At 40.2% G+C, this 19,337-nt stretch overlaps 1 protein-coding gene across 2 annotated transcripts in view; it reads right to left on the bottom strand.

Annotated features, from left to right (window-relative positions):
* Window positions 1-1,277: 1,277 nt before the first annotated feature.
* The window catches only part of LOC129325271 (mucin-5B-like), a 91,908-nt gene continuing 73,848 nt past the window's right edge, over window positions 1,278-19,337 (bottom strand). The window contains exons 39-49 of one of the 2 annotated variants that reach the window (XM_054972916.1): window positions 17,369-17,472; window positions 16,100-16,131; window positions 13,781-13,958; window positions 12,047-12,151; window positions 11,309-11,352; window positions 5,358-5,480; window positions 5,149-5,244; window positions 4,830-4,958; window positions 3,994-4,045; window positions 3,431-3,539; window positions 1,278-2,112 (exon numbers count right to left, since the gene is read on the bottom strand). In XM_054972916.1, coding sequence (XP_054828891.1) covers window positions 1,932-2,112; window positions 3,431-3,539; window positions 3,994-4,045; window positions 4,830-4,958; window positions 5,149-5,244; window positions 5,358-5,480; window positions 11,309-11,352; window positions 12,047-12,151; window positions 13,781-13,958; window positions 16,100-16,131; window positions 17,369-17,472 — 1,153 coding nt within the window. In that variant the 3' untranslated portion in view covers window positions 1,278-1,931. The remainder of the gene's footprint in view (window positions 2,113-3,430; window positions 3,540-3,993; window positions 4,046-4,829; window positions 4,959-5,148; window positions 5,245-5,357; window positions 5,481-11,308; window positions 11,353-12,046; window positions 12,152-13,780; window positions 13,959-16,099; window positions 16,132-17,368; window positions 17,473-19,337) is intronic. The other variant, XM_054972915.1, reaches the window with a different exon arrangement.

The raw sequence follows: 19,337 nt of genomic DNA on the forward strand, positions 1-19,337 counted from the left end.
ATTTCTATGCTGTGCATGTTACGCATGCTCAAAATAAAAAATTAAAACAGGATGGGTGGCGAATTATGAGGGCCATGTGATCGTATAGCAGGGGAGGGCTCCAATGAACATCAAGTGGGAAAGGTAAATCACTGCTAAAAATGGAGAGAAAACTGGGCTGTCTGGAATCTCTGTTCCAAGGGAGATTTCACTTAGAATCTCATCAGCAATTAGACTACCAAGGAAAATCACGGTAGTCTGGAAGCAGCCCAGAATACACTTGATTTTCAGCGTTGTTATTTTCATGACAACCAGATGTGTTAAAGGATTTCCAGTCCTTGACTGCCCCACCTTCTGTCTAAAGCAGCATCCTGAGGTGACAGATGCTTAAATCTTCCTATACACTCTGGGATGGCCAACCAGTTGCTAATTTCTCATTGGTTTGAATTAGAACTAAATTACAACAATTACAGTCACGACTGAATCTAACCTGGGTGCAAAGAAACCAAAAAAGTTTTACTCCCTGGGTGCAGTAGAGGACTCTTCACCTCTAATAGTTTGGCAGAAAAAGAGACTTTTGAGACTTGTACTTTTTCTTTGGCATGGCAAATGCTGTCTGTTGAAGTTTTCTTTCTCTCCACAGCTAACAGTACAGGAATCCTGTTCTCTGTGCTGTATAATAGCTCTTGTTTTTCAGATAAAGGATTTTGGGACAAAAATCAGAAGAATTAGAATTAGAAATTGAGAAGTTCATCTGTAAGGAGCTATTATATGCTGCTCTTAAACCCAAACGGATCCAAAAACTCCATTGAAAAAAGGAGTGGACAGTGGGTTTAAAGGTGTCGTCATGCCATGGATTTATTTATTTATAGTCTGCCTTTCTCTCTGAGATTAGAGGTAAATTACCCAACATAAATCAATGTGATCAATAGGACGGTTCATATAATAAAAGTAATTGGAGTACGAATTGCAGAAATGTGAAATGGGGCTGTCGTCTGAACAAAGCATAAGTATTACACATGGCATGTTAAGCATTGCAGAACATGGTAAGACTGAAGTCAGAACATGAACCCAAGAGGAAAAAAAACCTGGCAAGAGGATCTTCATTTGCTGTTCAAAGCATAAAAGGTGTCACTCCATTAAAACCTTTCAACTAAAAAGCAACACATCCATTTGAAACACAAAGCAGCCTGAGGAACTGCAAGTAGGCTTCTATCCCTTCTGGTTCTCATAATCAAAATGTAGTCCAGTGTGAAATGACGTCAGCAATGTGAACAATCAGAGAATAAAAACTGCAGTTGTCAAGAAGAAACGGGAAGCAATTTTATTTTGCCAGTTAGTGGTCTGTAGGCACTATACTGAACATTGCTTGATAATATATAGCCATAGCAACAGTAAAGCACTAAAAAAATCTGAGTTCTATTTTATAAATAAAAATAGTTACATATCATTATTGACTTTTTAAGGATCCTATGAATACATTAATTTTGTGAACATCAAACTAGGGTGCTTGTAAATTCTTGTACAGTAAAGAGATATGAATTTGGTTAAACAAAGCTGCTATTGATTGTTCCAAGGGCAAAGCAGGAGATATTAAATACCATTGGATAATTAAAGGCAAATTCACTTTTTAAAAAAGTGGTCTCAAAAATTCAGAAAGGAGAAGCAGAAGACATTATTAGACATGTCAAGAACTTTACACCGGTGAATGAGGGCTGAGAATGTACCAATTATCCCAATTATGAAGTAATATTGTTTTGAGAATTTTTAAATGAAAATTTAATTATTGTGGAAATCCTGGATCTCTGTTTTGAATGAAAAACAATTGAAAGTTAAAGAAACACAGACAAATGTAAGCAGATGTATAAGTTGTATCCCCTATGTCGTGTGTAGCTGCTTTGGTTTGCATTAGGTTCTTTATCACAGGATAGAGTTGTCTTCTCTTTCCTTTGTTAATGTCGGGTTGTGGTTTCTGGGATGCAAGCAGTCATGCATTGGCACTCATCCACGTAGATATAGTCGTAATTGATAGTTCTGCCATCCTGACAAGTCAAAGACACCTCTTTCTTATGGCTCTTGAGTTCCTGGCAGCAGGTACACTTGTGCTGCATTGCCCTTGCCTCAGTAGAATACCTGTCCAGTGAAAGAATACAGTTAGATACCTGCCAAAAAAGGATTTGAGCTACAAAGGTTCACTGCTGCATCTCACTTAGATTTACTGCACCTCAGGCCAAACCAAAAGTTACTTTTTACATGAATTCACCGTAGGACTTGCAGCCATACTGCAACTGCAAATCCCAATGGCAACTCCTGTGCAAAAAGTGCAGACGGGCCCGATTCCGATTGGGACCACAGCATGGGGAGAGGAGGGCCTCCTGTTTCCCTCCATGCCATTTTAGGCAGCCAAAACAACTCGGAGGTTGCAGGAATGAATGTTGTCTGTCCCCATCAACTTCCCAACTGAGTGAATAACACACCCTGACTAGATTGTTTCAGGTACTGAAAACAACATGGGGAGGGAGCAGGAGCCCTTCCTCCCTGTGCTCTACAGTCCTGATCAATATTGGGCCCACTCTGTGGCAAACCTGTGTAAAAAGTAGTGTCTGGTTTGGCTACTGAAAGCAAAAACTGTTCTAAATTCTGGAAGAAAGAGGGTTGGGTAATAGATTAATTTCAAAGACGGCACTGAGGCTGTTGATATGTTTCATATCATCCAGTCATGGTTTCAGTTTTATGAGAAATTTAGTTCATAACACATTACCACATCAAGGAATCTAAAGCAACTGGGAGGGAAAGAGGGATACATTCACACAGTAACTTTAAAGAAGGTTTATATTTTAACACAAGACCAGGTGCAGGGGAGATTATTTAGGAAAATAAAGGTACAATTCAGTTTCTGTTCATCATTCTATTATCATGCCTCCCCATGCATAAACATGTTCCATGCACAGTCCATGATCTCTCATGTCTGCTATGTGGATGGATGGGAGATCAGAGTGATAAGTGCATGAAAGCTAAGTAGCTTGTGGTTCTGGATGTATGAAATTAGCACCATTAAATGCTGAAGTGCCTAAACTAGAAGACTGATCTCATATACATACACACATACTTGCATTAGATCCAATGACTGAAGTACTGCTATGTTGATATTCTCAGTATTTGTTAGTGTGAAAAAGTAGAAATGGAACCATAGTGTGTATCACTTGCTTTTGATAACCTTGTTTACATTGCAGAATGAATTACTCCTTATGTACTTTGTCTCTTTGAATCTATACTTAGGTTCAGATCTAAGAGTCAAGTCAACGTACTTGAGGGAAGTACTCATGCTCCCAAATGCATATGAAGAAGCTTAAGGGCACAGATAAGTCTGTGTGAAGAACCACTTGACTATTACAATAGGAAATGTTTAGATGAATAGCAAGAGAGCATTAACAGACTTGCTAACACTTACATTGAAGAACTTGGACAAGTGCCTTCACAGTAGGTGAGTTCTACTAGTTCAGAAGATACACATTCATTTTGACGGATAAGAATTTGGTTCCTTTGAACTTTACAATCTGCTTTTAAAAAAGAGGGTGAGGAAAACAGATCAATATACATCCTCTCTTGTCTTCATATTAACACACAAGCCTTATGTGAGAAGATATAAAGGTACATGGAATTGCACTGCAGCCTTGATCCTCATATCTTCAGTAACAAATTACACTGTTCCTCAATTAACTTAGTGAAAAGGAAGCTTTTTGAGCAACTGTCCACATGAAGAGTTCAAAGGTGTTTTGGAGATCACTCCAAAGGTATTTTTCTTCATCCCAAACAAGGGGTTGGGCCAAAAATTGCCCTTTCATATTTTAAAATAGATCTCCTCTTATGAGTAAAAGGGCATCCTGGATTCTATTATTTATGAGGAATAGCTGAAAAATTCACATTCTTAGCAGACTGGAACTGGGCTAAAACTTGTTTAAAAAAATGGCACAACCACTGCTGTTTGTAGGAGAGATGCAAAGTTTCACTTACTTTGGGGCTTGCATATTTTACAGCAGCCATCAGGAGTCAGCTCAGTTTCATCCTATGGAGCAAAAACAAACGTGAATCAGTTTCAGGTGGGTAGCAGTGTTGGTCTGCAGTCAAAAACAAGATCAAGGTCCAATAGCACCTTAAAGATCAACTAGATTTCCAAGGTATAAGCTTCCGAGAGTGAAAGCTCCCTTCATCAGATCACTATCACTTCAAAAAGGAGGGAGAAACTTTCTCATGCTGTGTTTGCATTGTATCCTTAGCCTCAAACCTGCTCTGCAACAGACATGAAATGAATGCATGGATTGCAGACTTTGCTTAATATGGTCTGTTTTAAAAAGGGCTGCTTAATCATTGACAATTACTGAAGTCTTCTAAATGCTAAGACATGTGGAAGCAAACTGCCATTCCCTACTTCAAAACACTAGAAGCATTTCCTGTAAATGCACTTCAGTCAACTGGAGGCATCAGCGTGCCTCTTTCTGAATCATTTTTGTGCCATGTTATCAAGTCTCACCAATCAAACTAGAAGTTGTCTGCCTTGTTGCCTAAAAATGGCACTGTTGCTAGTAGTTGTATTTCCAGTGCAGTGTCATTTACTGAGCATCATTTGCTGAACATCATTTGCTACCACAAATGGCAGTTGAACCGTTTAGAAGAAAACACATATGTGTAACAAGACTTCAAAATGGCTGCTCTTGAGAGATTGGTCAAAGTCTCGTCTTTGAATAATGATGCTATTTCTCAGTCTCTTACTGTAAACTTGAGATCACATTCATCCTTGAGTTTCAACAGAGTAAGATCAAACACGGTTATGAATAAAGAATTAAACTTACAGGACCACACTCCTGTGGGTCAAAGATGGGGCATGTCCTTCTAGTATTGACCAAAACTAATTCATTGTCCTCTTTCTCGCATTCATACTGGCTGCAATTATTGCCTTCTGGTTGCCAAACATCACCAGGCTGTTGATATGAATAAGACAGCATTGTTTTGTTTATTTTCGAGCTCTAGCATAGCAAATTGTAACATTTAAAAAACTATTTCTAGTGTACCAAATATGAAGAAATTCTGACTAGGTTTCACTTATGGCTCAGCTACAGAAGTTGCTTGTAGGTCTTATTCAATATGGTTGGTTGTGCAAAACATGATTACCTTGAGCATCTGAGTGGTGCCATTAATGTTGATGGTACAAGTCACCTGGACACATGTTCCACAGCACTCTCCAGTCTTTACCTGGTACTCATAACCCTGTTGGTAAACAGCAATAGTTAACAGTGCATTGGATCTGTGAGAGAGGCAGCCGTATGTAATGGTTTAATTCAAAAACAACCAGTTACAGAAAACTAAAGGATCTGACTTACCACTGAGCATGCAGTATCACATGGAATTGGCTCACACTCCACAAGATTTCTCTTGGAGCTTGGGTCTGTTTCATTACCACAGACACATGCTTCACAATTTTCACTTGGAATGGATACTCCAGGCTGAGAGAAGTCAAGGAATGGTTTGTTATAAACAAATCATGTAAGAAATGTTATGAACAGTCGATTAAATTATTGCCAATTGTTTTTAAACATTACTTTGCAATGATTACATTAACTTTATGAGAATGCCATAATATTTTGAAAAAGAGGAGAACCAATTCCCCTTTCTAGAGCTCTGGTTTGCCAGCTCTGACTTGTCTCCCCATCCAACTCTCCTTGACTCCTGTTACAGACACCTCTGCTGCCACTCCCTTGTTGTCTGACTCCTGACTGCACTTTAAGAACTAACATTATTTAAGTAGGAACTTTCATGAGATGCACAGAATCGTCCATCATTAGCTGTGGTAAAATAGCAAAGGCCAGGGGGAGGGGGAGGGATTACAAAGAGAGACTTGTGCAAAGCAAGATCCAACCACAAGAGAAACTAGTTCTCCCAAAATGGGTGTGAGACACTCCCAACCAACCAATCTCACATCCACGCTGGATAAATTAGTTTTCCTTGTGATTGGATCTTATTTTACATCTGGTTCTCTTTGCAATTCTCCCCACCCCCCAACACTGGGTATTTAATCATGACTAACAGATGTACACTTCTGTTCATCTGAAGAAATGAGTTCTGACTCATACAAGTTCATGCTGAAATAAATTATTTTAGTCTGTAAAATGCTGTTTCTGTGTAATTTTGCTACAATGCTAACACTGCTGTGTGTGTTATGTGCCATCAAGTCACTTCCAACTTACAGCAACTCTGTGTGTAATGTCACCCAAAACATCTTGTCATTACTAACACTGCTACTCCTCAGGAATTAACACATTTTCATGTGTCATTCTGGGTTGCAATCTACAAAGCCATCCAATTCCAGCAAAGGGTTTTTTGTCATTAACTTTAAGAAACCCCAAATTAATTTTTATTTTAAGACTAAGATTTATCTGCATACCTAGTGTTTCCCCTGGATTTGTAGTATTCTAAATGATAGCCCCAGATTTTGACAATCGCATGAGAATCAATCCTTTGGTATCAGATACAGTGATACACAAACAGAGACTGGATGGCTGAATCATATTGGGTTGTCCAACATCACTCAGTCAATTTAGAACTGAGCAAAAGTTTGTATCTTCCCACCTTACATCCTGGGTACTATTTGTAGAACCACTCTTGGTTTCCATACTGAGGGCTGCTTCACACATTATGCAGCACTTGTGATTGCCAAAACTATAATAGGATTATACTGAAGTTTCTCACAATCCACATGGGAAGTGAGAAGATCAGGGAAGCATTCCTAATTTTAAATCAACTTGTATCATCACTTGGTAAGAGCTGATTTAAAGAGGCATTCTTGCTGGGCCTTGAGCAGCACCCCCTATTCACAGATACTAGCAGGTGATTATGCTTATCTCCATGTTGTGAAAAACATCACATGCTGATTTTTGCAGATCAAGCTGCTGTTGTAAAGGTGAGGTCATATGGAGATTGGGGCTGGAATGTCACCAATATGTGGATGACTCAGCTTTATCTCGGCCGTCGTCACACGGGCATCTGTTCCATTAAATTTACAGCATATAGCATCATCGCTGATATCGGCACAGTAACGTTTCTTTGGGTCACCTCGCGTTTCTTCGCGCTCCCAGCTGTCCACACCTAAGCGCTCTGTTCTGTTCTCTCTAATGGGCGCAGAAGCAGCTCCTCTCCCTTTTTTAAAAAAATTTTTTGGCATTTAATTCCGCTATAACGGAATAACATTAGATAAACATGCCGGTAGCCCAACCATAATGTTAAAAATAAAAACGGAAAATGACTGAACACGGCCATTTTTAGTGAGGTGTGGTTTTGGGTTAAAATAAAAATTTCTCTAATGGCAATTCAGTCATTTTTACTTGTTTTCTTCAGCAGAAAATTTTCATTGTGTGATGTCGTTATAGCGATATAAGGACATTATTACCAAAAAAAGGGGAGTCGTGGGAGAAATGGATTCTGGGATTGAGGAGAGAAAAAAAGGGTGGGCCTATGGCGTGGCGAGGCGAAAAACATCGATGTGAGGCATTCACACTGAGGCGCAAAATATCACGACTATCAAGCACAAAGCAAAAGAGAGAAAATCGCATCAGTGTTGGAATAAGGTGGGTGTTTGCCAGGAAATTGCGCCATTTTCGCGCTAAATAGAAGCCCGTGTGACGACGGCCCTCATATTTCTGGCGGATCCCAGGGAGGCTGTAGAAACCTTGAATCAGTGCCTGGATGCAGTTTTGGAGCAGATATAAGATATAATAAATTGAAGCTTATTCTTAAGCTAATCTTGACTAGAAAGAGGTGCTACTAGTAAGTGGAAGGTCTGATCCAGGACTTATGGTGTCACTCATGCTGGATGGGGTTGCATGCCCCTTGAAGGAAAAGGAACAGGTCCATAGTGTGTGGAGGGTGCTCTTGGACCTGCTAGCTGGATAAGCAGGTGTCTGCTGTTGACAGGGTATCTTTTACCAGCTTCAGCTGCAGCATTTGCTGGTCAGAAAAAATCTTGCCACTGTGGTGCATGCCCTGGTGACATCTTGACTAGACTACTATAATGTGCCTTTTGTGAAGTGTTTGGAAGCTTCGATTAGTGCAGAGAGCCGGCAAAGATAATTCCTCAGAGGATTGGTTAATAACTTCAGGGAAGCAAAGAGGAAATTAACAAGCCCTCTAAGGAGCAATCTAGCCAGCTCTGTAGAGAGAGGTGAAGTTCCAACTACGCTTCCTGGCTAACATTGAGTCTCCCTTCACTTGAGCATCCTTGTGTAATTTGTCTCATGTGGTTTAGCTCTTAGTTTCTCTCAGTAATGGGAATGGGGAAGGGACTTTCCCAGTGCTGTTTGGCCTTTTGAAGATTCATTGGGGCCAGGCCCACTAGTAACCACTGGGTAACTTGCTACCAAGTGACATGCATGACTCATCCAAGTCTGGTTCTTTGTTACTGTTCAACAGCAGACCCCCCCTCCCCCATGAAAGTCAGTGTGGTGTAGCGGCTGGAGTTTTCTGGACTAGGATTTGGGAGACCCAGGTTTGAATTCCCAGTCAGCCATGGAAACTCACAGGGTGACCTTGGGCCAGTTACACATTCTGAGCCCAACTTAACTCAAAGGTTGTTGTGAGGATAAAATGGAGGAGAGGAGAATCTTGCAGATACCCATAATTATACTGCTGTCAGAGAAGCCCTCACTAAGCACTTTTCTTATCTCATCAAGGTCACTGTTGATGAGGCTTTACTTACGGGTTATATAAATGACTCCACACATAAAGCACTGCTTAATCCCTTCCCACACACCCCAGTTTTTTATGTTTTACCTAAAATTCATAAACTCAGTTTTCTTCCTCCAGGATGATCCATAGTTTCAGGCACAAATTCTATCCTAGAGCCACTTTCCAGATATTTAGTTTTTTTCTTCTTCAACCATTTGTCAAACATCTCCCTTTTTGCAAGATACCAGAGACTTCATTTTGTTATTTGAGGGCTTGTTATTACATATAGAAGCAGTGTTCCTAACCAGGAACGTTGCGTCGCTTCACACCAGCATACTCCATGAGGATGCTTGCATGGTGATGGAACAGGCATCAAATTTTCAACTGTGATGAGACCCACCCACCCTGTTCCTGGTATCTTTACTTAAGATCATATTAGGAAAAAAATCAGATTCAAGAAACAATTTTTTTTGCAGACCAAGAAGATTGTGATGGGCTACACAGCAGCACCCAATATTGTCAATCTGTTTATGGCTAAACTGCTTTCTGTAACTAGTGTGGTTGGCATATTGCTCAGTAGGTATATCCCTTTAAAAGTATGAGGCAGGGTGGTAACAGCTGCAAACAATGTCTATTAAATGTCTGACAGGCTTTCACAGTATTATGAGTCTTTTAAGTGAGAAGTGTGAGGATGCAATATTCTTGATAAAGTGACAATCTCATTGTGAATACTCAGAAATTTATTTGTTTTTTTTCCTTGCAATTGTATATCTATCATGTTTGGTTCTGATATTTTTTATATGTATGATTTAGAAATTATTTGTGACTACACTGAAAAAGAAGTTTGGAAACAGAGAAAATGAATTGGATTACCCGTCATAGGCACAGCTGGAAATGTATTCACTAAGAAAGAATCAAGGACCAATTTGGATTACTTAAAGTATAGAAGGACAGTCTACAACTTCACATGAACTATTTACGAATGGGCTATATTTGCACTGTCACTTTAAAGAATGGTTTAAAAGGACTTTTTCTGCTATATAGTGAATCAATAGATTGTGAAATATTTTTCTTAGTGACTGGTATTATATATAATAATATATATAAGGAGGCAGGAAAAGGTGGGCGCTAGGAAGAGGAAAATAGGAAGTAGTATGGGAAGGGGGATACAGGTGAGGATCACATTCCCTTGATGGGAGCGGGGGATCCCCTGCTCCCAGCCTCCACCACCTCTCACCTGGCCACAGGGAGGGAAAGCATGGGAACTGGCCCAGGAGCCCTGCAGCATGCTCCTCCATGCTCCAAAGCACTTCCATGTTACACCGGGAATGATGTCATTCCCAGCACAATGCAGAAGGGCCGAGTCACGTGTGGGGCTGATTCGATAAATATCGCCCCCAGACTCTAGATTGGGAGCTGATTTTTTTATCAAATTGGCCCCTTGAAGAACCTGTCACTTCCAGGTCGCACCAGGAATGACATCATTCCTGGCGCCACACAGAAGTGGTTTGGAGTGTGTGCATGCTGCATATCTGGTAAGTCCTCCCAGCGTGACCCCCATATTCTGGTTTCAAGCCCTGAGGACCCGGCATCCCTAGATACAGGGTAAGGTGATGTGTGTCCCACAAGTTCTTACGTGTTCCCGGCCATACAGCTAGGCCCATCCCAGCAGCTGCTATTGTGCAACAGGGCCATCGTTTTCCTGGACAGATGCTGTCAGGGCAGGGGAAGGAAGGAAAGCTGAAGGAAAGCAGATAAAGGTAGATTGGCAGGTTGGTGGGGAGGAAAGAAAGGAGCAGGAAAAGGGAAGAGGCTATGGGAGCTGCCAGGGAAGGGATAAAAGAAATAGTACAGGAAGGGAAAATGAGATGCCCCACTCAAATCCTTGAGGGTCCCCCGCTTGTATTTATATAAAAATAAATTTAATTTAACTCTGTGGGATTTACACCTGTGTTAATATGTTTAGGATTAGGCTGCAAAGTGTTTTGTCAATCATATTCTATGAATGATTACAGACATCTATAATAGATGCAGAACTTAGACAAAAGTCCAAAATGTGTAAAACACCCCTACCCCACATTGCCATTAAGGAAATGTAGCAAGAAAGACTTAAATTTCCAAAGCTAAGAATAAAGAAAACAGGAATCTAAATTTCCTTAGTGTTTTACTGCATGTGGCAGAAGAGGTTGCCTATAATTAATCATTTCCCAGAGTTGATGAAGCAATCATCCCTTTTAAATGGTTATTTAATCATCTGCCCATTGGTGTAGGTGGTTTAAATAGTTATCATTTGCATTTCTACTCATTGTTGCCTACATAAAAAGACTTTTCAACCATAGTGTTCAAAAATGACCTTGACTTGAGAGTTTAAATTTCAGCTAGGAATACAAGCAGGCCAAAGCCCATGTGTGGCATACTTGTGAGTTACAAAATCAATTTCTCTGAAAGCACTCACCATGTGCTTTATACAATTTCTATAACAAAGGGAACCTCATACAAAACACAGTTTTAACTTGATAAAATATATCTCAAATTTCATATATGTCTTTTGAAGAAGGCACTGAAAATAAGTTTTTTTAAAAAAACATGCAAATAGAAATGCTTGTATTCTTACTGTATATACTGTTCCATTGACCAAACAGATATCTGGTATTGGTTCTGAAAACAGAAATAGCCAGTCATTTAACAACATTGGAGAAAGAAGGTTACAAAAATAATTTTCTCACACACAACTACTGGTGGTTTTTTCTTTAAAAAAATAACCCTCTTATATTTAAGCAAAATGAGGAAGTGATTACTTTATATTGATGGTAAAGATTAGAGATGCCAACTCTGGGTTGGAAAATTCCTGGATATTTGGGAGCATAACCAGGAGAGGGTGGAGTTTGTAGAGAGAAGGGACCTCAGTGGAGTATAATGCCACAGAGCCATCCTCTAAAGCCGCCATTTTCTCAGGAGAACTGATGTGTGTAGTCTGGAGATCAGTTGTAATTCTGGGAGATCTCCAGGCCCACTTGGAGGTTGGAAACCCTAGTGAAGGTAGACATTGCATTTTAAAGACAGTAAACCACATTCCACAGTATGGAATGTGGTTTCAGTTTCTATAATGCGTTTCACTTCTACCACATATGTAACGCCGCCTATATTTACTACAAAAATAAGTCCTTTAATGAGACTTTTGTCCAAGTCAGAGAAAACAGGATGGCAACATTAGATTATTACATATCCTTTCACCATACATTTATTATTTTTACGCTTCTCATATGTTTTCCTCTCTTTAATTCTGTATGATTTTTGGCACATGTACTCTATCTTCCCTATAAAAATGTAAATCAGAAGGATCAGAGCTTACCACACAAGAAGGTAACACAGCAGTCTCCTTCAAAAAGCACTGAGGCTAAACGGTATCCAGCTTCACATGACTTCTTGTCGTTGGAGCAGGCACTAACATTGCATACTGTGGAATAATTAAGAAAAAAAGCTGAATAAGAAGCCTAGCACCCAAATCCTAAACATTTTGGGTCAGCATATCTTCCTGTGATGCTAGCACAACATCACTCCAAACTGGTATTATGTCTTGATTGCACTGGTTCCTGGGTAAGTGCTCCATCCAGAGCAGTTAGGTGCTGGCCAGCTAATTTCAGAATCAACAAGGAAAAGGCTTTCAAATTTCCTTTCAGACTTATTATGATTAAGCTCCTTGAGATGTGGTGAGCATAATGCATGAATCCAGAGAGATCAGGGTTGCTTCAGTCTCTGTATGTGGAAATTTTGGCCAGGTTGTTCAGCTGCCCTTAGTAGGGTTGTTTTCTGTCATGTGTCAGACACATATCAACTATGACCATTATTACATACAATGCTTGGATCATATTTAATGTTTACAAGGCAAATCTGGTCTTCTGATGAGGTGATTCTCAAATTGGGATCCTGGGTTTCGTGAAGGTATTCCAGGGGGTCTGAGTATTTTGCAAAGGCAGATGGCAAGTCCTCCTTCCACCCATCTAGCTAACATGAAAACGAAGCCCTCTAAATTTTCTAGGAGTGGGGACATGGACTCTCTACCTCAAGGTAAGGGGGTGGAATTGGCCTCTCCTACTTTTGAAGGGTATAAGTTTACACATCTGCTACCACCTACAATTACCTAGCTTCCAATTGCTAGCAAGAAAATGCAGTGATTGGTCATTGGAAACCAGTAGTTCAGCCAGCAACTCTGCTTATTTGGCACCAAGGAGGTACAATCCTAATGCAGTTGTTACAGGTATTTCATCCAGAGAAAATAATAGCCAATCATAGTTTTCAAGATTTAGCATTTTCCTCCTTGATCCTGTTTTCAGTTCTAAAAGTGAGTTAGAGTAATGTTCTTGTTGTTTTTTAAAATATTATAGAAATCCACTTGATACAATGGTAGCTAATGCTACCTATTTGTACATAGGGTTGAGAGCCTGTGGTTGCCCTCAACCAAAAGCTATGGCAAAAACTTTTGTTTATAGAAGCTATGCCTCCGGGGACATTAGCATGTATCCTACTAATCTGCTCAGCAAAATGTGAAGCCTTCTTGTAGCCTAAGGAATCTTTCTCTGGCAGAACTGGTTCTTTCAAAGCAGCAACAGCCACTTAAGTTCGAGGATGGCTCCTTGGGCTGGAAGAGAGCTTCGGACTTTGCTGAGCGAAATGGCAAGATACATATCACAGGCTATTGCAGAGGGGGGAAAGAGCTGGTGTGACCATAACAACCCAAATAATTTCATTATAGATGAAGTAAGGTCCGACTCACAAAAACTTATGATGGAATAAATTTTGTCAGTCTCAAGTGCAACCAGCTGCCCGTTTTTTAAAAAAAAATATTATTATTTATTATATTTAGATCCTGCCATCCCTGCAAGTGGGCGCAACAGACTAACGTGGCTACCCATCTTGAATTATTTTAGTAGTATTCATGAATTCTGCTTTCATGCTGACCTACAGTTGTCTCTGACTTTAGCTACTAATGTGTCATGTTTTATTTAACTTGATTGTAGGTATGTGCAGGAATAATGGAATGCAAAACTTGATCAATGGGATATTGATTATAAATGAGAATACATACGGCACTGAATTTCTGAACAGCATGGATCTTCTGGGGTCAACACAGAGACAGGCATGAATCCTTCTTTCTCACAAGCAGGCATTACTGGTGTTGGACATGGCTGTCGCTTACACTGTACAGTCACAGACAATTGGTGGCAGATACATTCTTCACAATTGCTCTTCCATTTGGTACCAGGCTTTGAAAGAAAATTAGACTTGGTAACTTTTTTATTACAACAATGATGTCATTCGCCCACTTTTTTGCCCTTTAGCTTTCTTAAGAAGGACTGCTTATTTGGTCTTATACCTTCTGTAATATCAAACATAATTGCTCAAAGTATCAAACATAACTGATCACAGCTAAGCTCTAACTTGAAGGGTTCTTTTTTAAAAGTTTAGGTGGGTAGCAATAATAGTCTGCAGTAGAACATCAGGATTTGAGTCCAGTGGCATCTTAGAAGTCTTTCGCACTCGGTCTTTACAGTGCATTCATTACCGTTTCACATCCCATTTTTTCTGCCTTTTACACTTCCGAGCTAGTCATGTGATGCAGCTCCGGGCTATGTTAGGTTTTCCCTGGGGTATCTGACTACGGACATACCCCGGGGACATACCCTTTTTTGCCTCAGATGCTGACTCGCACTTGGGCCGGTGAAAGTAAGTGTAAAATGTTTGCCTCTCTCCCCTCCCCTTTTCCTTTCCTATCGCAAGTTGATTGGCCAGAGCAGATTTAATCATGCCCACTCTCATCAGCTCCCCTAACGCTTCTTTCTCCATCGGGCAGCAACTGTTGTGTCAAGCAGCAGCTCAGCTGTGCTCATCGCTCACCTCCTCTGCTTCCTTCCCAGATGAGCAGAGGAGGTGCAGGTTCTGCCCCCTTCCTTTCTCATCTTCCCATCTGATTTTTTTTACTGCTCCTGAAGGGCAGTATCATTGCGGCATTAAGCACTTAATTGTGGGCATTTAACAGTCCCTTCTGATGAGTGGATGAGCTAGTACAAAACAAGCAGAACAACGGCTTCGTGGAGACGGAAGCTTTCCCCAACACACACCTAAGAAGATTATTTTCTTTAAAGCGTTCAGTTGGGACCTGGCTAAATGGAGTGGTTCCCCTTCTCTCTCTCTCACATGCACCCATTTCCGTCCTGCAGCTTTCTTTTATTGCTCTTCTCTGGTTGCAGAGAACAGTGTAAAAGGCAGGGGGAGGAAGGAAGATCATTCCGTGAATAGTAGGCAGTGGGGGGTGAAAGGATTGGTGTTAATCTCAGTGCAGCTGATCTTGTGCTGTCTTCTAAGTAAAAAGACTCAAACTTTCAACACTTAGGGTTAGAAATGGCAGCACAGAGACAGCGGAGATTATTAGTCTTACCACACATGCTCAAACTTTTTAAAAAAGTGATGTGTATTCAGTAGCCCACAAAGCTCGCAGTAGAACAAGTGAATATAAAATGCAGCAGAGAATGTGAGACCAAATCAGGAGCAGAGAGTGTAAAACGGGGCGGTTCCAAGCAAGTGCGACAGCTATAGAGTTGACTGCTCAGATCCGTCGCTTTTAAACATGAGTGCTGAAAGGGGCCTTAGAGACCAACAAGATTTTCAGAGTGTAAGCTTTCGAGAGTCAGAGGAGTCTGAATATGGGAGCTCTGAATCTTGAAAGCTTACACTCTGAAAATCTTGTTGGTCTCTGAGGTGCCACTGGACTCAAATCCTGGTTGGTTTGTTTTTTAAGTAGTCCAGCTTTTTAAAATGGCTGCACAAAATTTCCTCACATTATATGATACAGATCATTCTCAGCTTCACAATTCTTTCTGGCTTTTGTCTGGTATACATATGTACTAATTTACACAGACTATAAGCAGGAATTTCCACAGGTGCCCTGCACAGCTTATTTGTCTTCCTCTGAAAGCTTAAAGAATATAGTTTTCATGATGCTACCATTTACATCACTTCTATGCACAGCCTGTCTCTGTTGACCATGTACAGTTCTGGTAAACTCCAGTGGCTAAAGCACTGACACAAGCTCCAATCCAGAAAGGGCTAAAAGTGTGCTGGAACTTCCATCTCCTCCATTTGCCTATGGCTACGGGATACTTTTTTCAAAACATGTTTATTCCTCAGAAGCTCATAAATATATTTAGTCTGTGCACACTACTGATATACCTGGATCCATGTCCTGTGTTGATAACAGCTATTGTGAGGTAGTAAAAAGTATATAACATGAAGTTGCAGAAGGGCAGACCCATACTGGGATCAGTAAATGGTCTATTTTGGACTCCCATATGATTGTCTGCATTGGCCATATATTTCAATGGCCTAGGAATAATAGTGAAATACTCACCATTTTGGGAAGTCCCTCTGGTCCAATGCAGACTGAAAGAAATAAAGGGATAAGATTAAGAATTCACACTGGCTCTAATTGCACTTATAAATGTAAGTTGATTTAACTTTATAATATGAACTTTAAAATGTTTAACATTGCTTCTCCTTTTAGTCCCCAGTGTCACAGAAGTAAAATTAGTATATGTTTTTGTTCCCAGTAGCTTTTTGTAATCCTCTCACTGTCTTGCTCTATTTCAGTGAAGCATGTTGTGCACAGATTTAACAATAATAACAGTGTGCTTGTATACCCCTCTTCTAGACAGATTAATGCCCCACTCAGAGTGGTAAACAGAGTCAGTGTTATTATTATCCCTACAATACAGCTGGGGAGCTGGGGCCAAGAGGCTTATCCAAGGCCATCTGCTGAGCTCATGGCACTAGAGGGATTTGAAACAGCAAAGTGCTGGTTTACTTGATTTATTTGATATCAGATTTATTGTTTTAAACTGAAGGAGCAACTTAAATGGGGGATATTACCACAAAGCGAACGTATGTGTAAGGGTTTGGATCCTAAAAGTGTGGAAGTAGATTTTTCCATTCCTTACTCTGCCTGCAGGAGACTGTGAAATGGCACTTGCAGGGGTTATGGACAAAAAAAAGCATGGAGCATAAGGACGGGGAATTCCCTCTCCTCTCCTACCTCTTCCACAGGAGAAACATCAATAGGCACGACAGGAAGGGGGAGAGATGATTGTGTCCGATTCTCCCTCATCCCTGAAGCCCTCTGTGCCATGTGGCCTTTTCTCCTCAGCAGTCACCCAACTCCAGACAACCCCTTTCTGCAATTTTTTCAGGACAGGTAGGAAAAGGAAGCCAAGGAATATCTACTGGATCCAGCACATAATGCGGTTTATATTATTCTGTGTGTGTTGTCTATCTATCTATCTATCTATCTATCTATCTATCTATCTATCTATCTATCTATCTATCTATCTATCTATCTATCTATCTATCTATCTATCTATCTATCCAGAACAATGTGATATACAGAATAAAACGATGAGATCAAGATACAAGCACACAAATGCATTCTTAGATTACAAATTTCCCATAATAGTAACACTGGATTTGATCACATGGAGGTATGTTTATGAGTAAGACCAGAAAAATACAAGGAAATGGATTCTTAGGGAGGCACAACTCTGTCCTTGTATGCAATGTCATAAAATGGTTTATCTAAATTATAAAAGTACCAGTCTGGAAAATGCAAGATTAGAGCTTTAATTACAATTGCAATCTGGAACACAGGTGTCAGAGTATGAATTAACCAGGATTTGGTCCGCAGGGCAGAAGCATCCTTCAGCAACATGCTCAGTAATATCATTAGCTTTTCTGTAAGAAAAGGAGGTATAGATGTTTCCATGTGTATAATCAAGAGCTTTTGTAGCAACATTTTAAGTCAAATATAAAGAAAACCACATTTTTACAAAGCATTCTGTCTAAACAAAAGAAAACAGGCTTTTCCAGAAAATGTTTTTTCCAGTTCCTAAATAAACAGGAGTCTTATGGCACCTTTAAGTCTAACAAAATTTTATTCCAGAATAAGCTTTTATGGACCAGAGCCCACTTCTTGAGTTCGTGAAAGCTTATGCAGGAATAAAATTTTGTTAGACTTAAAGGTGCCATAAAACTCCATTTTATTTTTGTTACAACAGACTAACACAACTACACACCTGGGATCTGTTCTTGAATTACTCCCATAAAAATACAAAGCAGCTTATTTCCCACTGCTGAAGAAGCATTGGCAACTAGTTTAGACAGTAACAGCTCGTGTTATGGTTAAAATTTGGAGGGGGGATGAAATATTAAGGAGCAGAACAAGCTTGAACTTCAAATGAGCATGCTGTAAGTTTCTCTGCAGACAAAAAGTGGAATTTCATAGATAAGTCATTCAAACAAATAAAGATAGCCTATCAAGCCACTCCGATGAGGTTGAGAATGGGAAGAGAATTATGAGGGGAGGGGGGAAACACCTTTGAAAGGGTTGTCTTCACCTATTTTATGAAGTTATCCAATGAGAACAGTTAAGTCTCAGAAAGCCTGAGCCCTGATGGGGCCTCCTGGTTGCATGACATCAGAATTCTACCTGACTACAGTTGCCAAGCAGCCAGTGGGAGGGTTGGCAGTGAGGATGGGGAGGGGGGCAATGTCATCTGTATTGTTACATCACTTTTGGGGAAAACCCAGAAGTGATGTAGGGTACCTCTAGGAATGCCCAAAACTCTATGGTAAAACGATAAGGGCTTCTGGAGATTCCTACAACCATCTTACATTGCTTTTGTGTTTTCCCCCAAAGTGATAAAGAAGTGCAGAAGACGTTGTCATTTAAAAAGGACATTTTTCCTACTGCTATTTTGAATGGTGGTGGGCAGCTAGGGCTGCCTGCAGGAGGCCTTCCCCCATAGCAGGAAGCCTGGTGGTCCTATGCCTAGCAGTACTAGAGTTCCTCACCTCATTGACAGGTGTTTGTACAAGGAATGTATAGATATAATATGCCGTTATTCCAGATGAAATAGTCAACTTGTTATGCGTGAAAGGGTATCTGTGAATGTGTGTGTGGGGTAAAGGACTCTGACCATTTAACACTTTTTAATCATAAAAGGATGTCTAAGTGGCAGTTACTTTATTTTAGTCCTCTTCACTGAATTGTTGGGAAAAACCTAGAAGCACTACTGTTCTTTGCCGTTATTCATATTAGCAATTTCTTTAACTCTGACTCCTTTGACAGTTTCAGTACATTGAACCACTGGTTTTACGGTTGCCAGGCCAGTGATGATTCCTAGAAAAACATTACATTACTTCTGGCTTTTCCCTGGAAGTGACATAATGCCATCATGCTGATGGCAATTTTTAAAGTTTATCTTTCTCCTGCCAGCTGACAAAGCAGCAGTGGGAAGTGGGCATTGCTGTCAAGAGATCACCTGCTGTAGTGGGAGACCTAGAAACCTTAATTGGTTTAGAGGTGCCAGACTAATGTGTTATCCAAGTCTATGCCAGACCCTGAAGTCTTTTCTAATTCCAAGATTCTATTTTTGTGAAATAGTGGCACTTGAATTGTAGATAGTACTCTGGAACTGTGTCTCAGAAATAAGGAACAGTTGTTATGTTCTATGGAGCTGGAATAAGAGACATGATAGTCTTTACAATCAATGGTTTAGCAGCTTCCGCTTAATATAAGGTAGGCCTGAAAGATCTCC

This window comes from Eublepharis macularius, chromosome 2, assembly GCF_028583425.1.
Source record: "Eublepharis macularius isolate TG4126 chromosome 2, MPM_Emac_v1.0, whole genome shotgun sequence".
Lineage (NCBI taxonomy): Eukaryota > Metazoa > Chordata > Lepidosauria > Squamata > Eublepharidae > Eublepharis > Eublepharis macularius.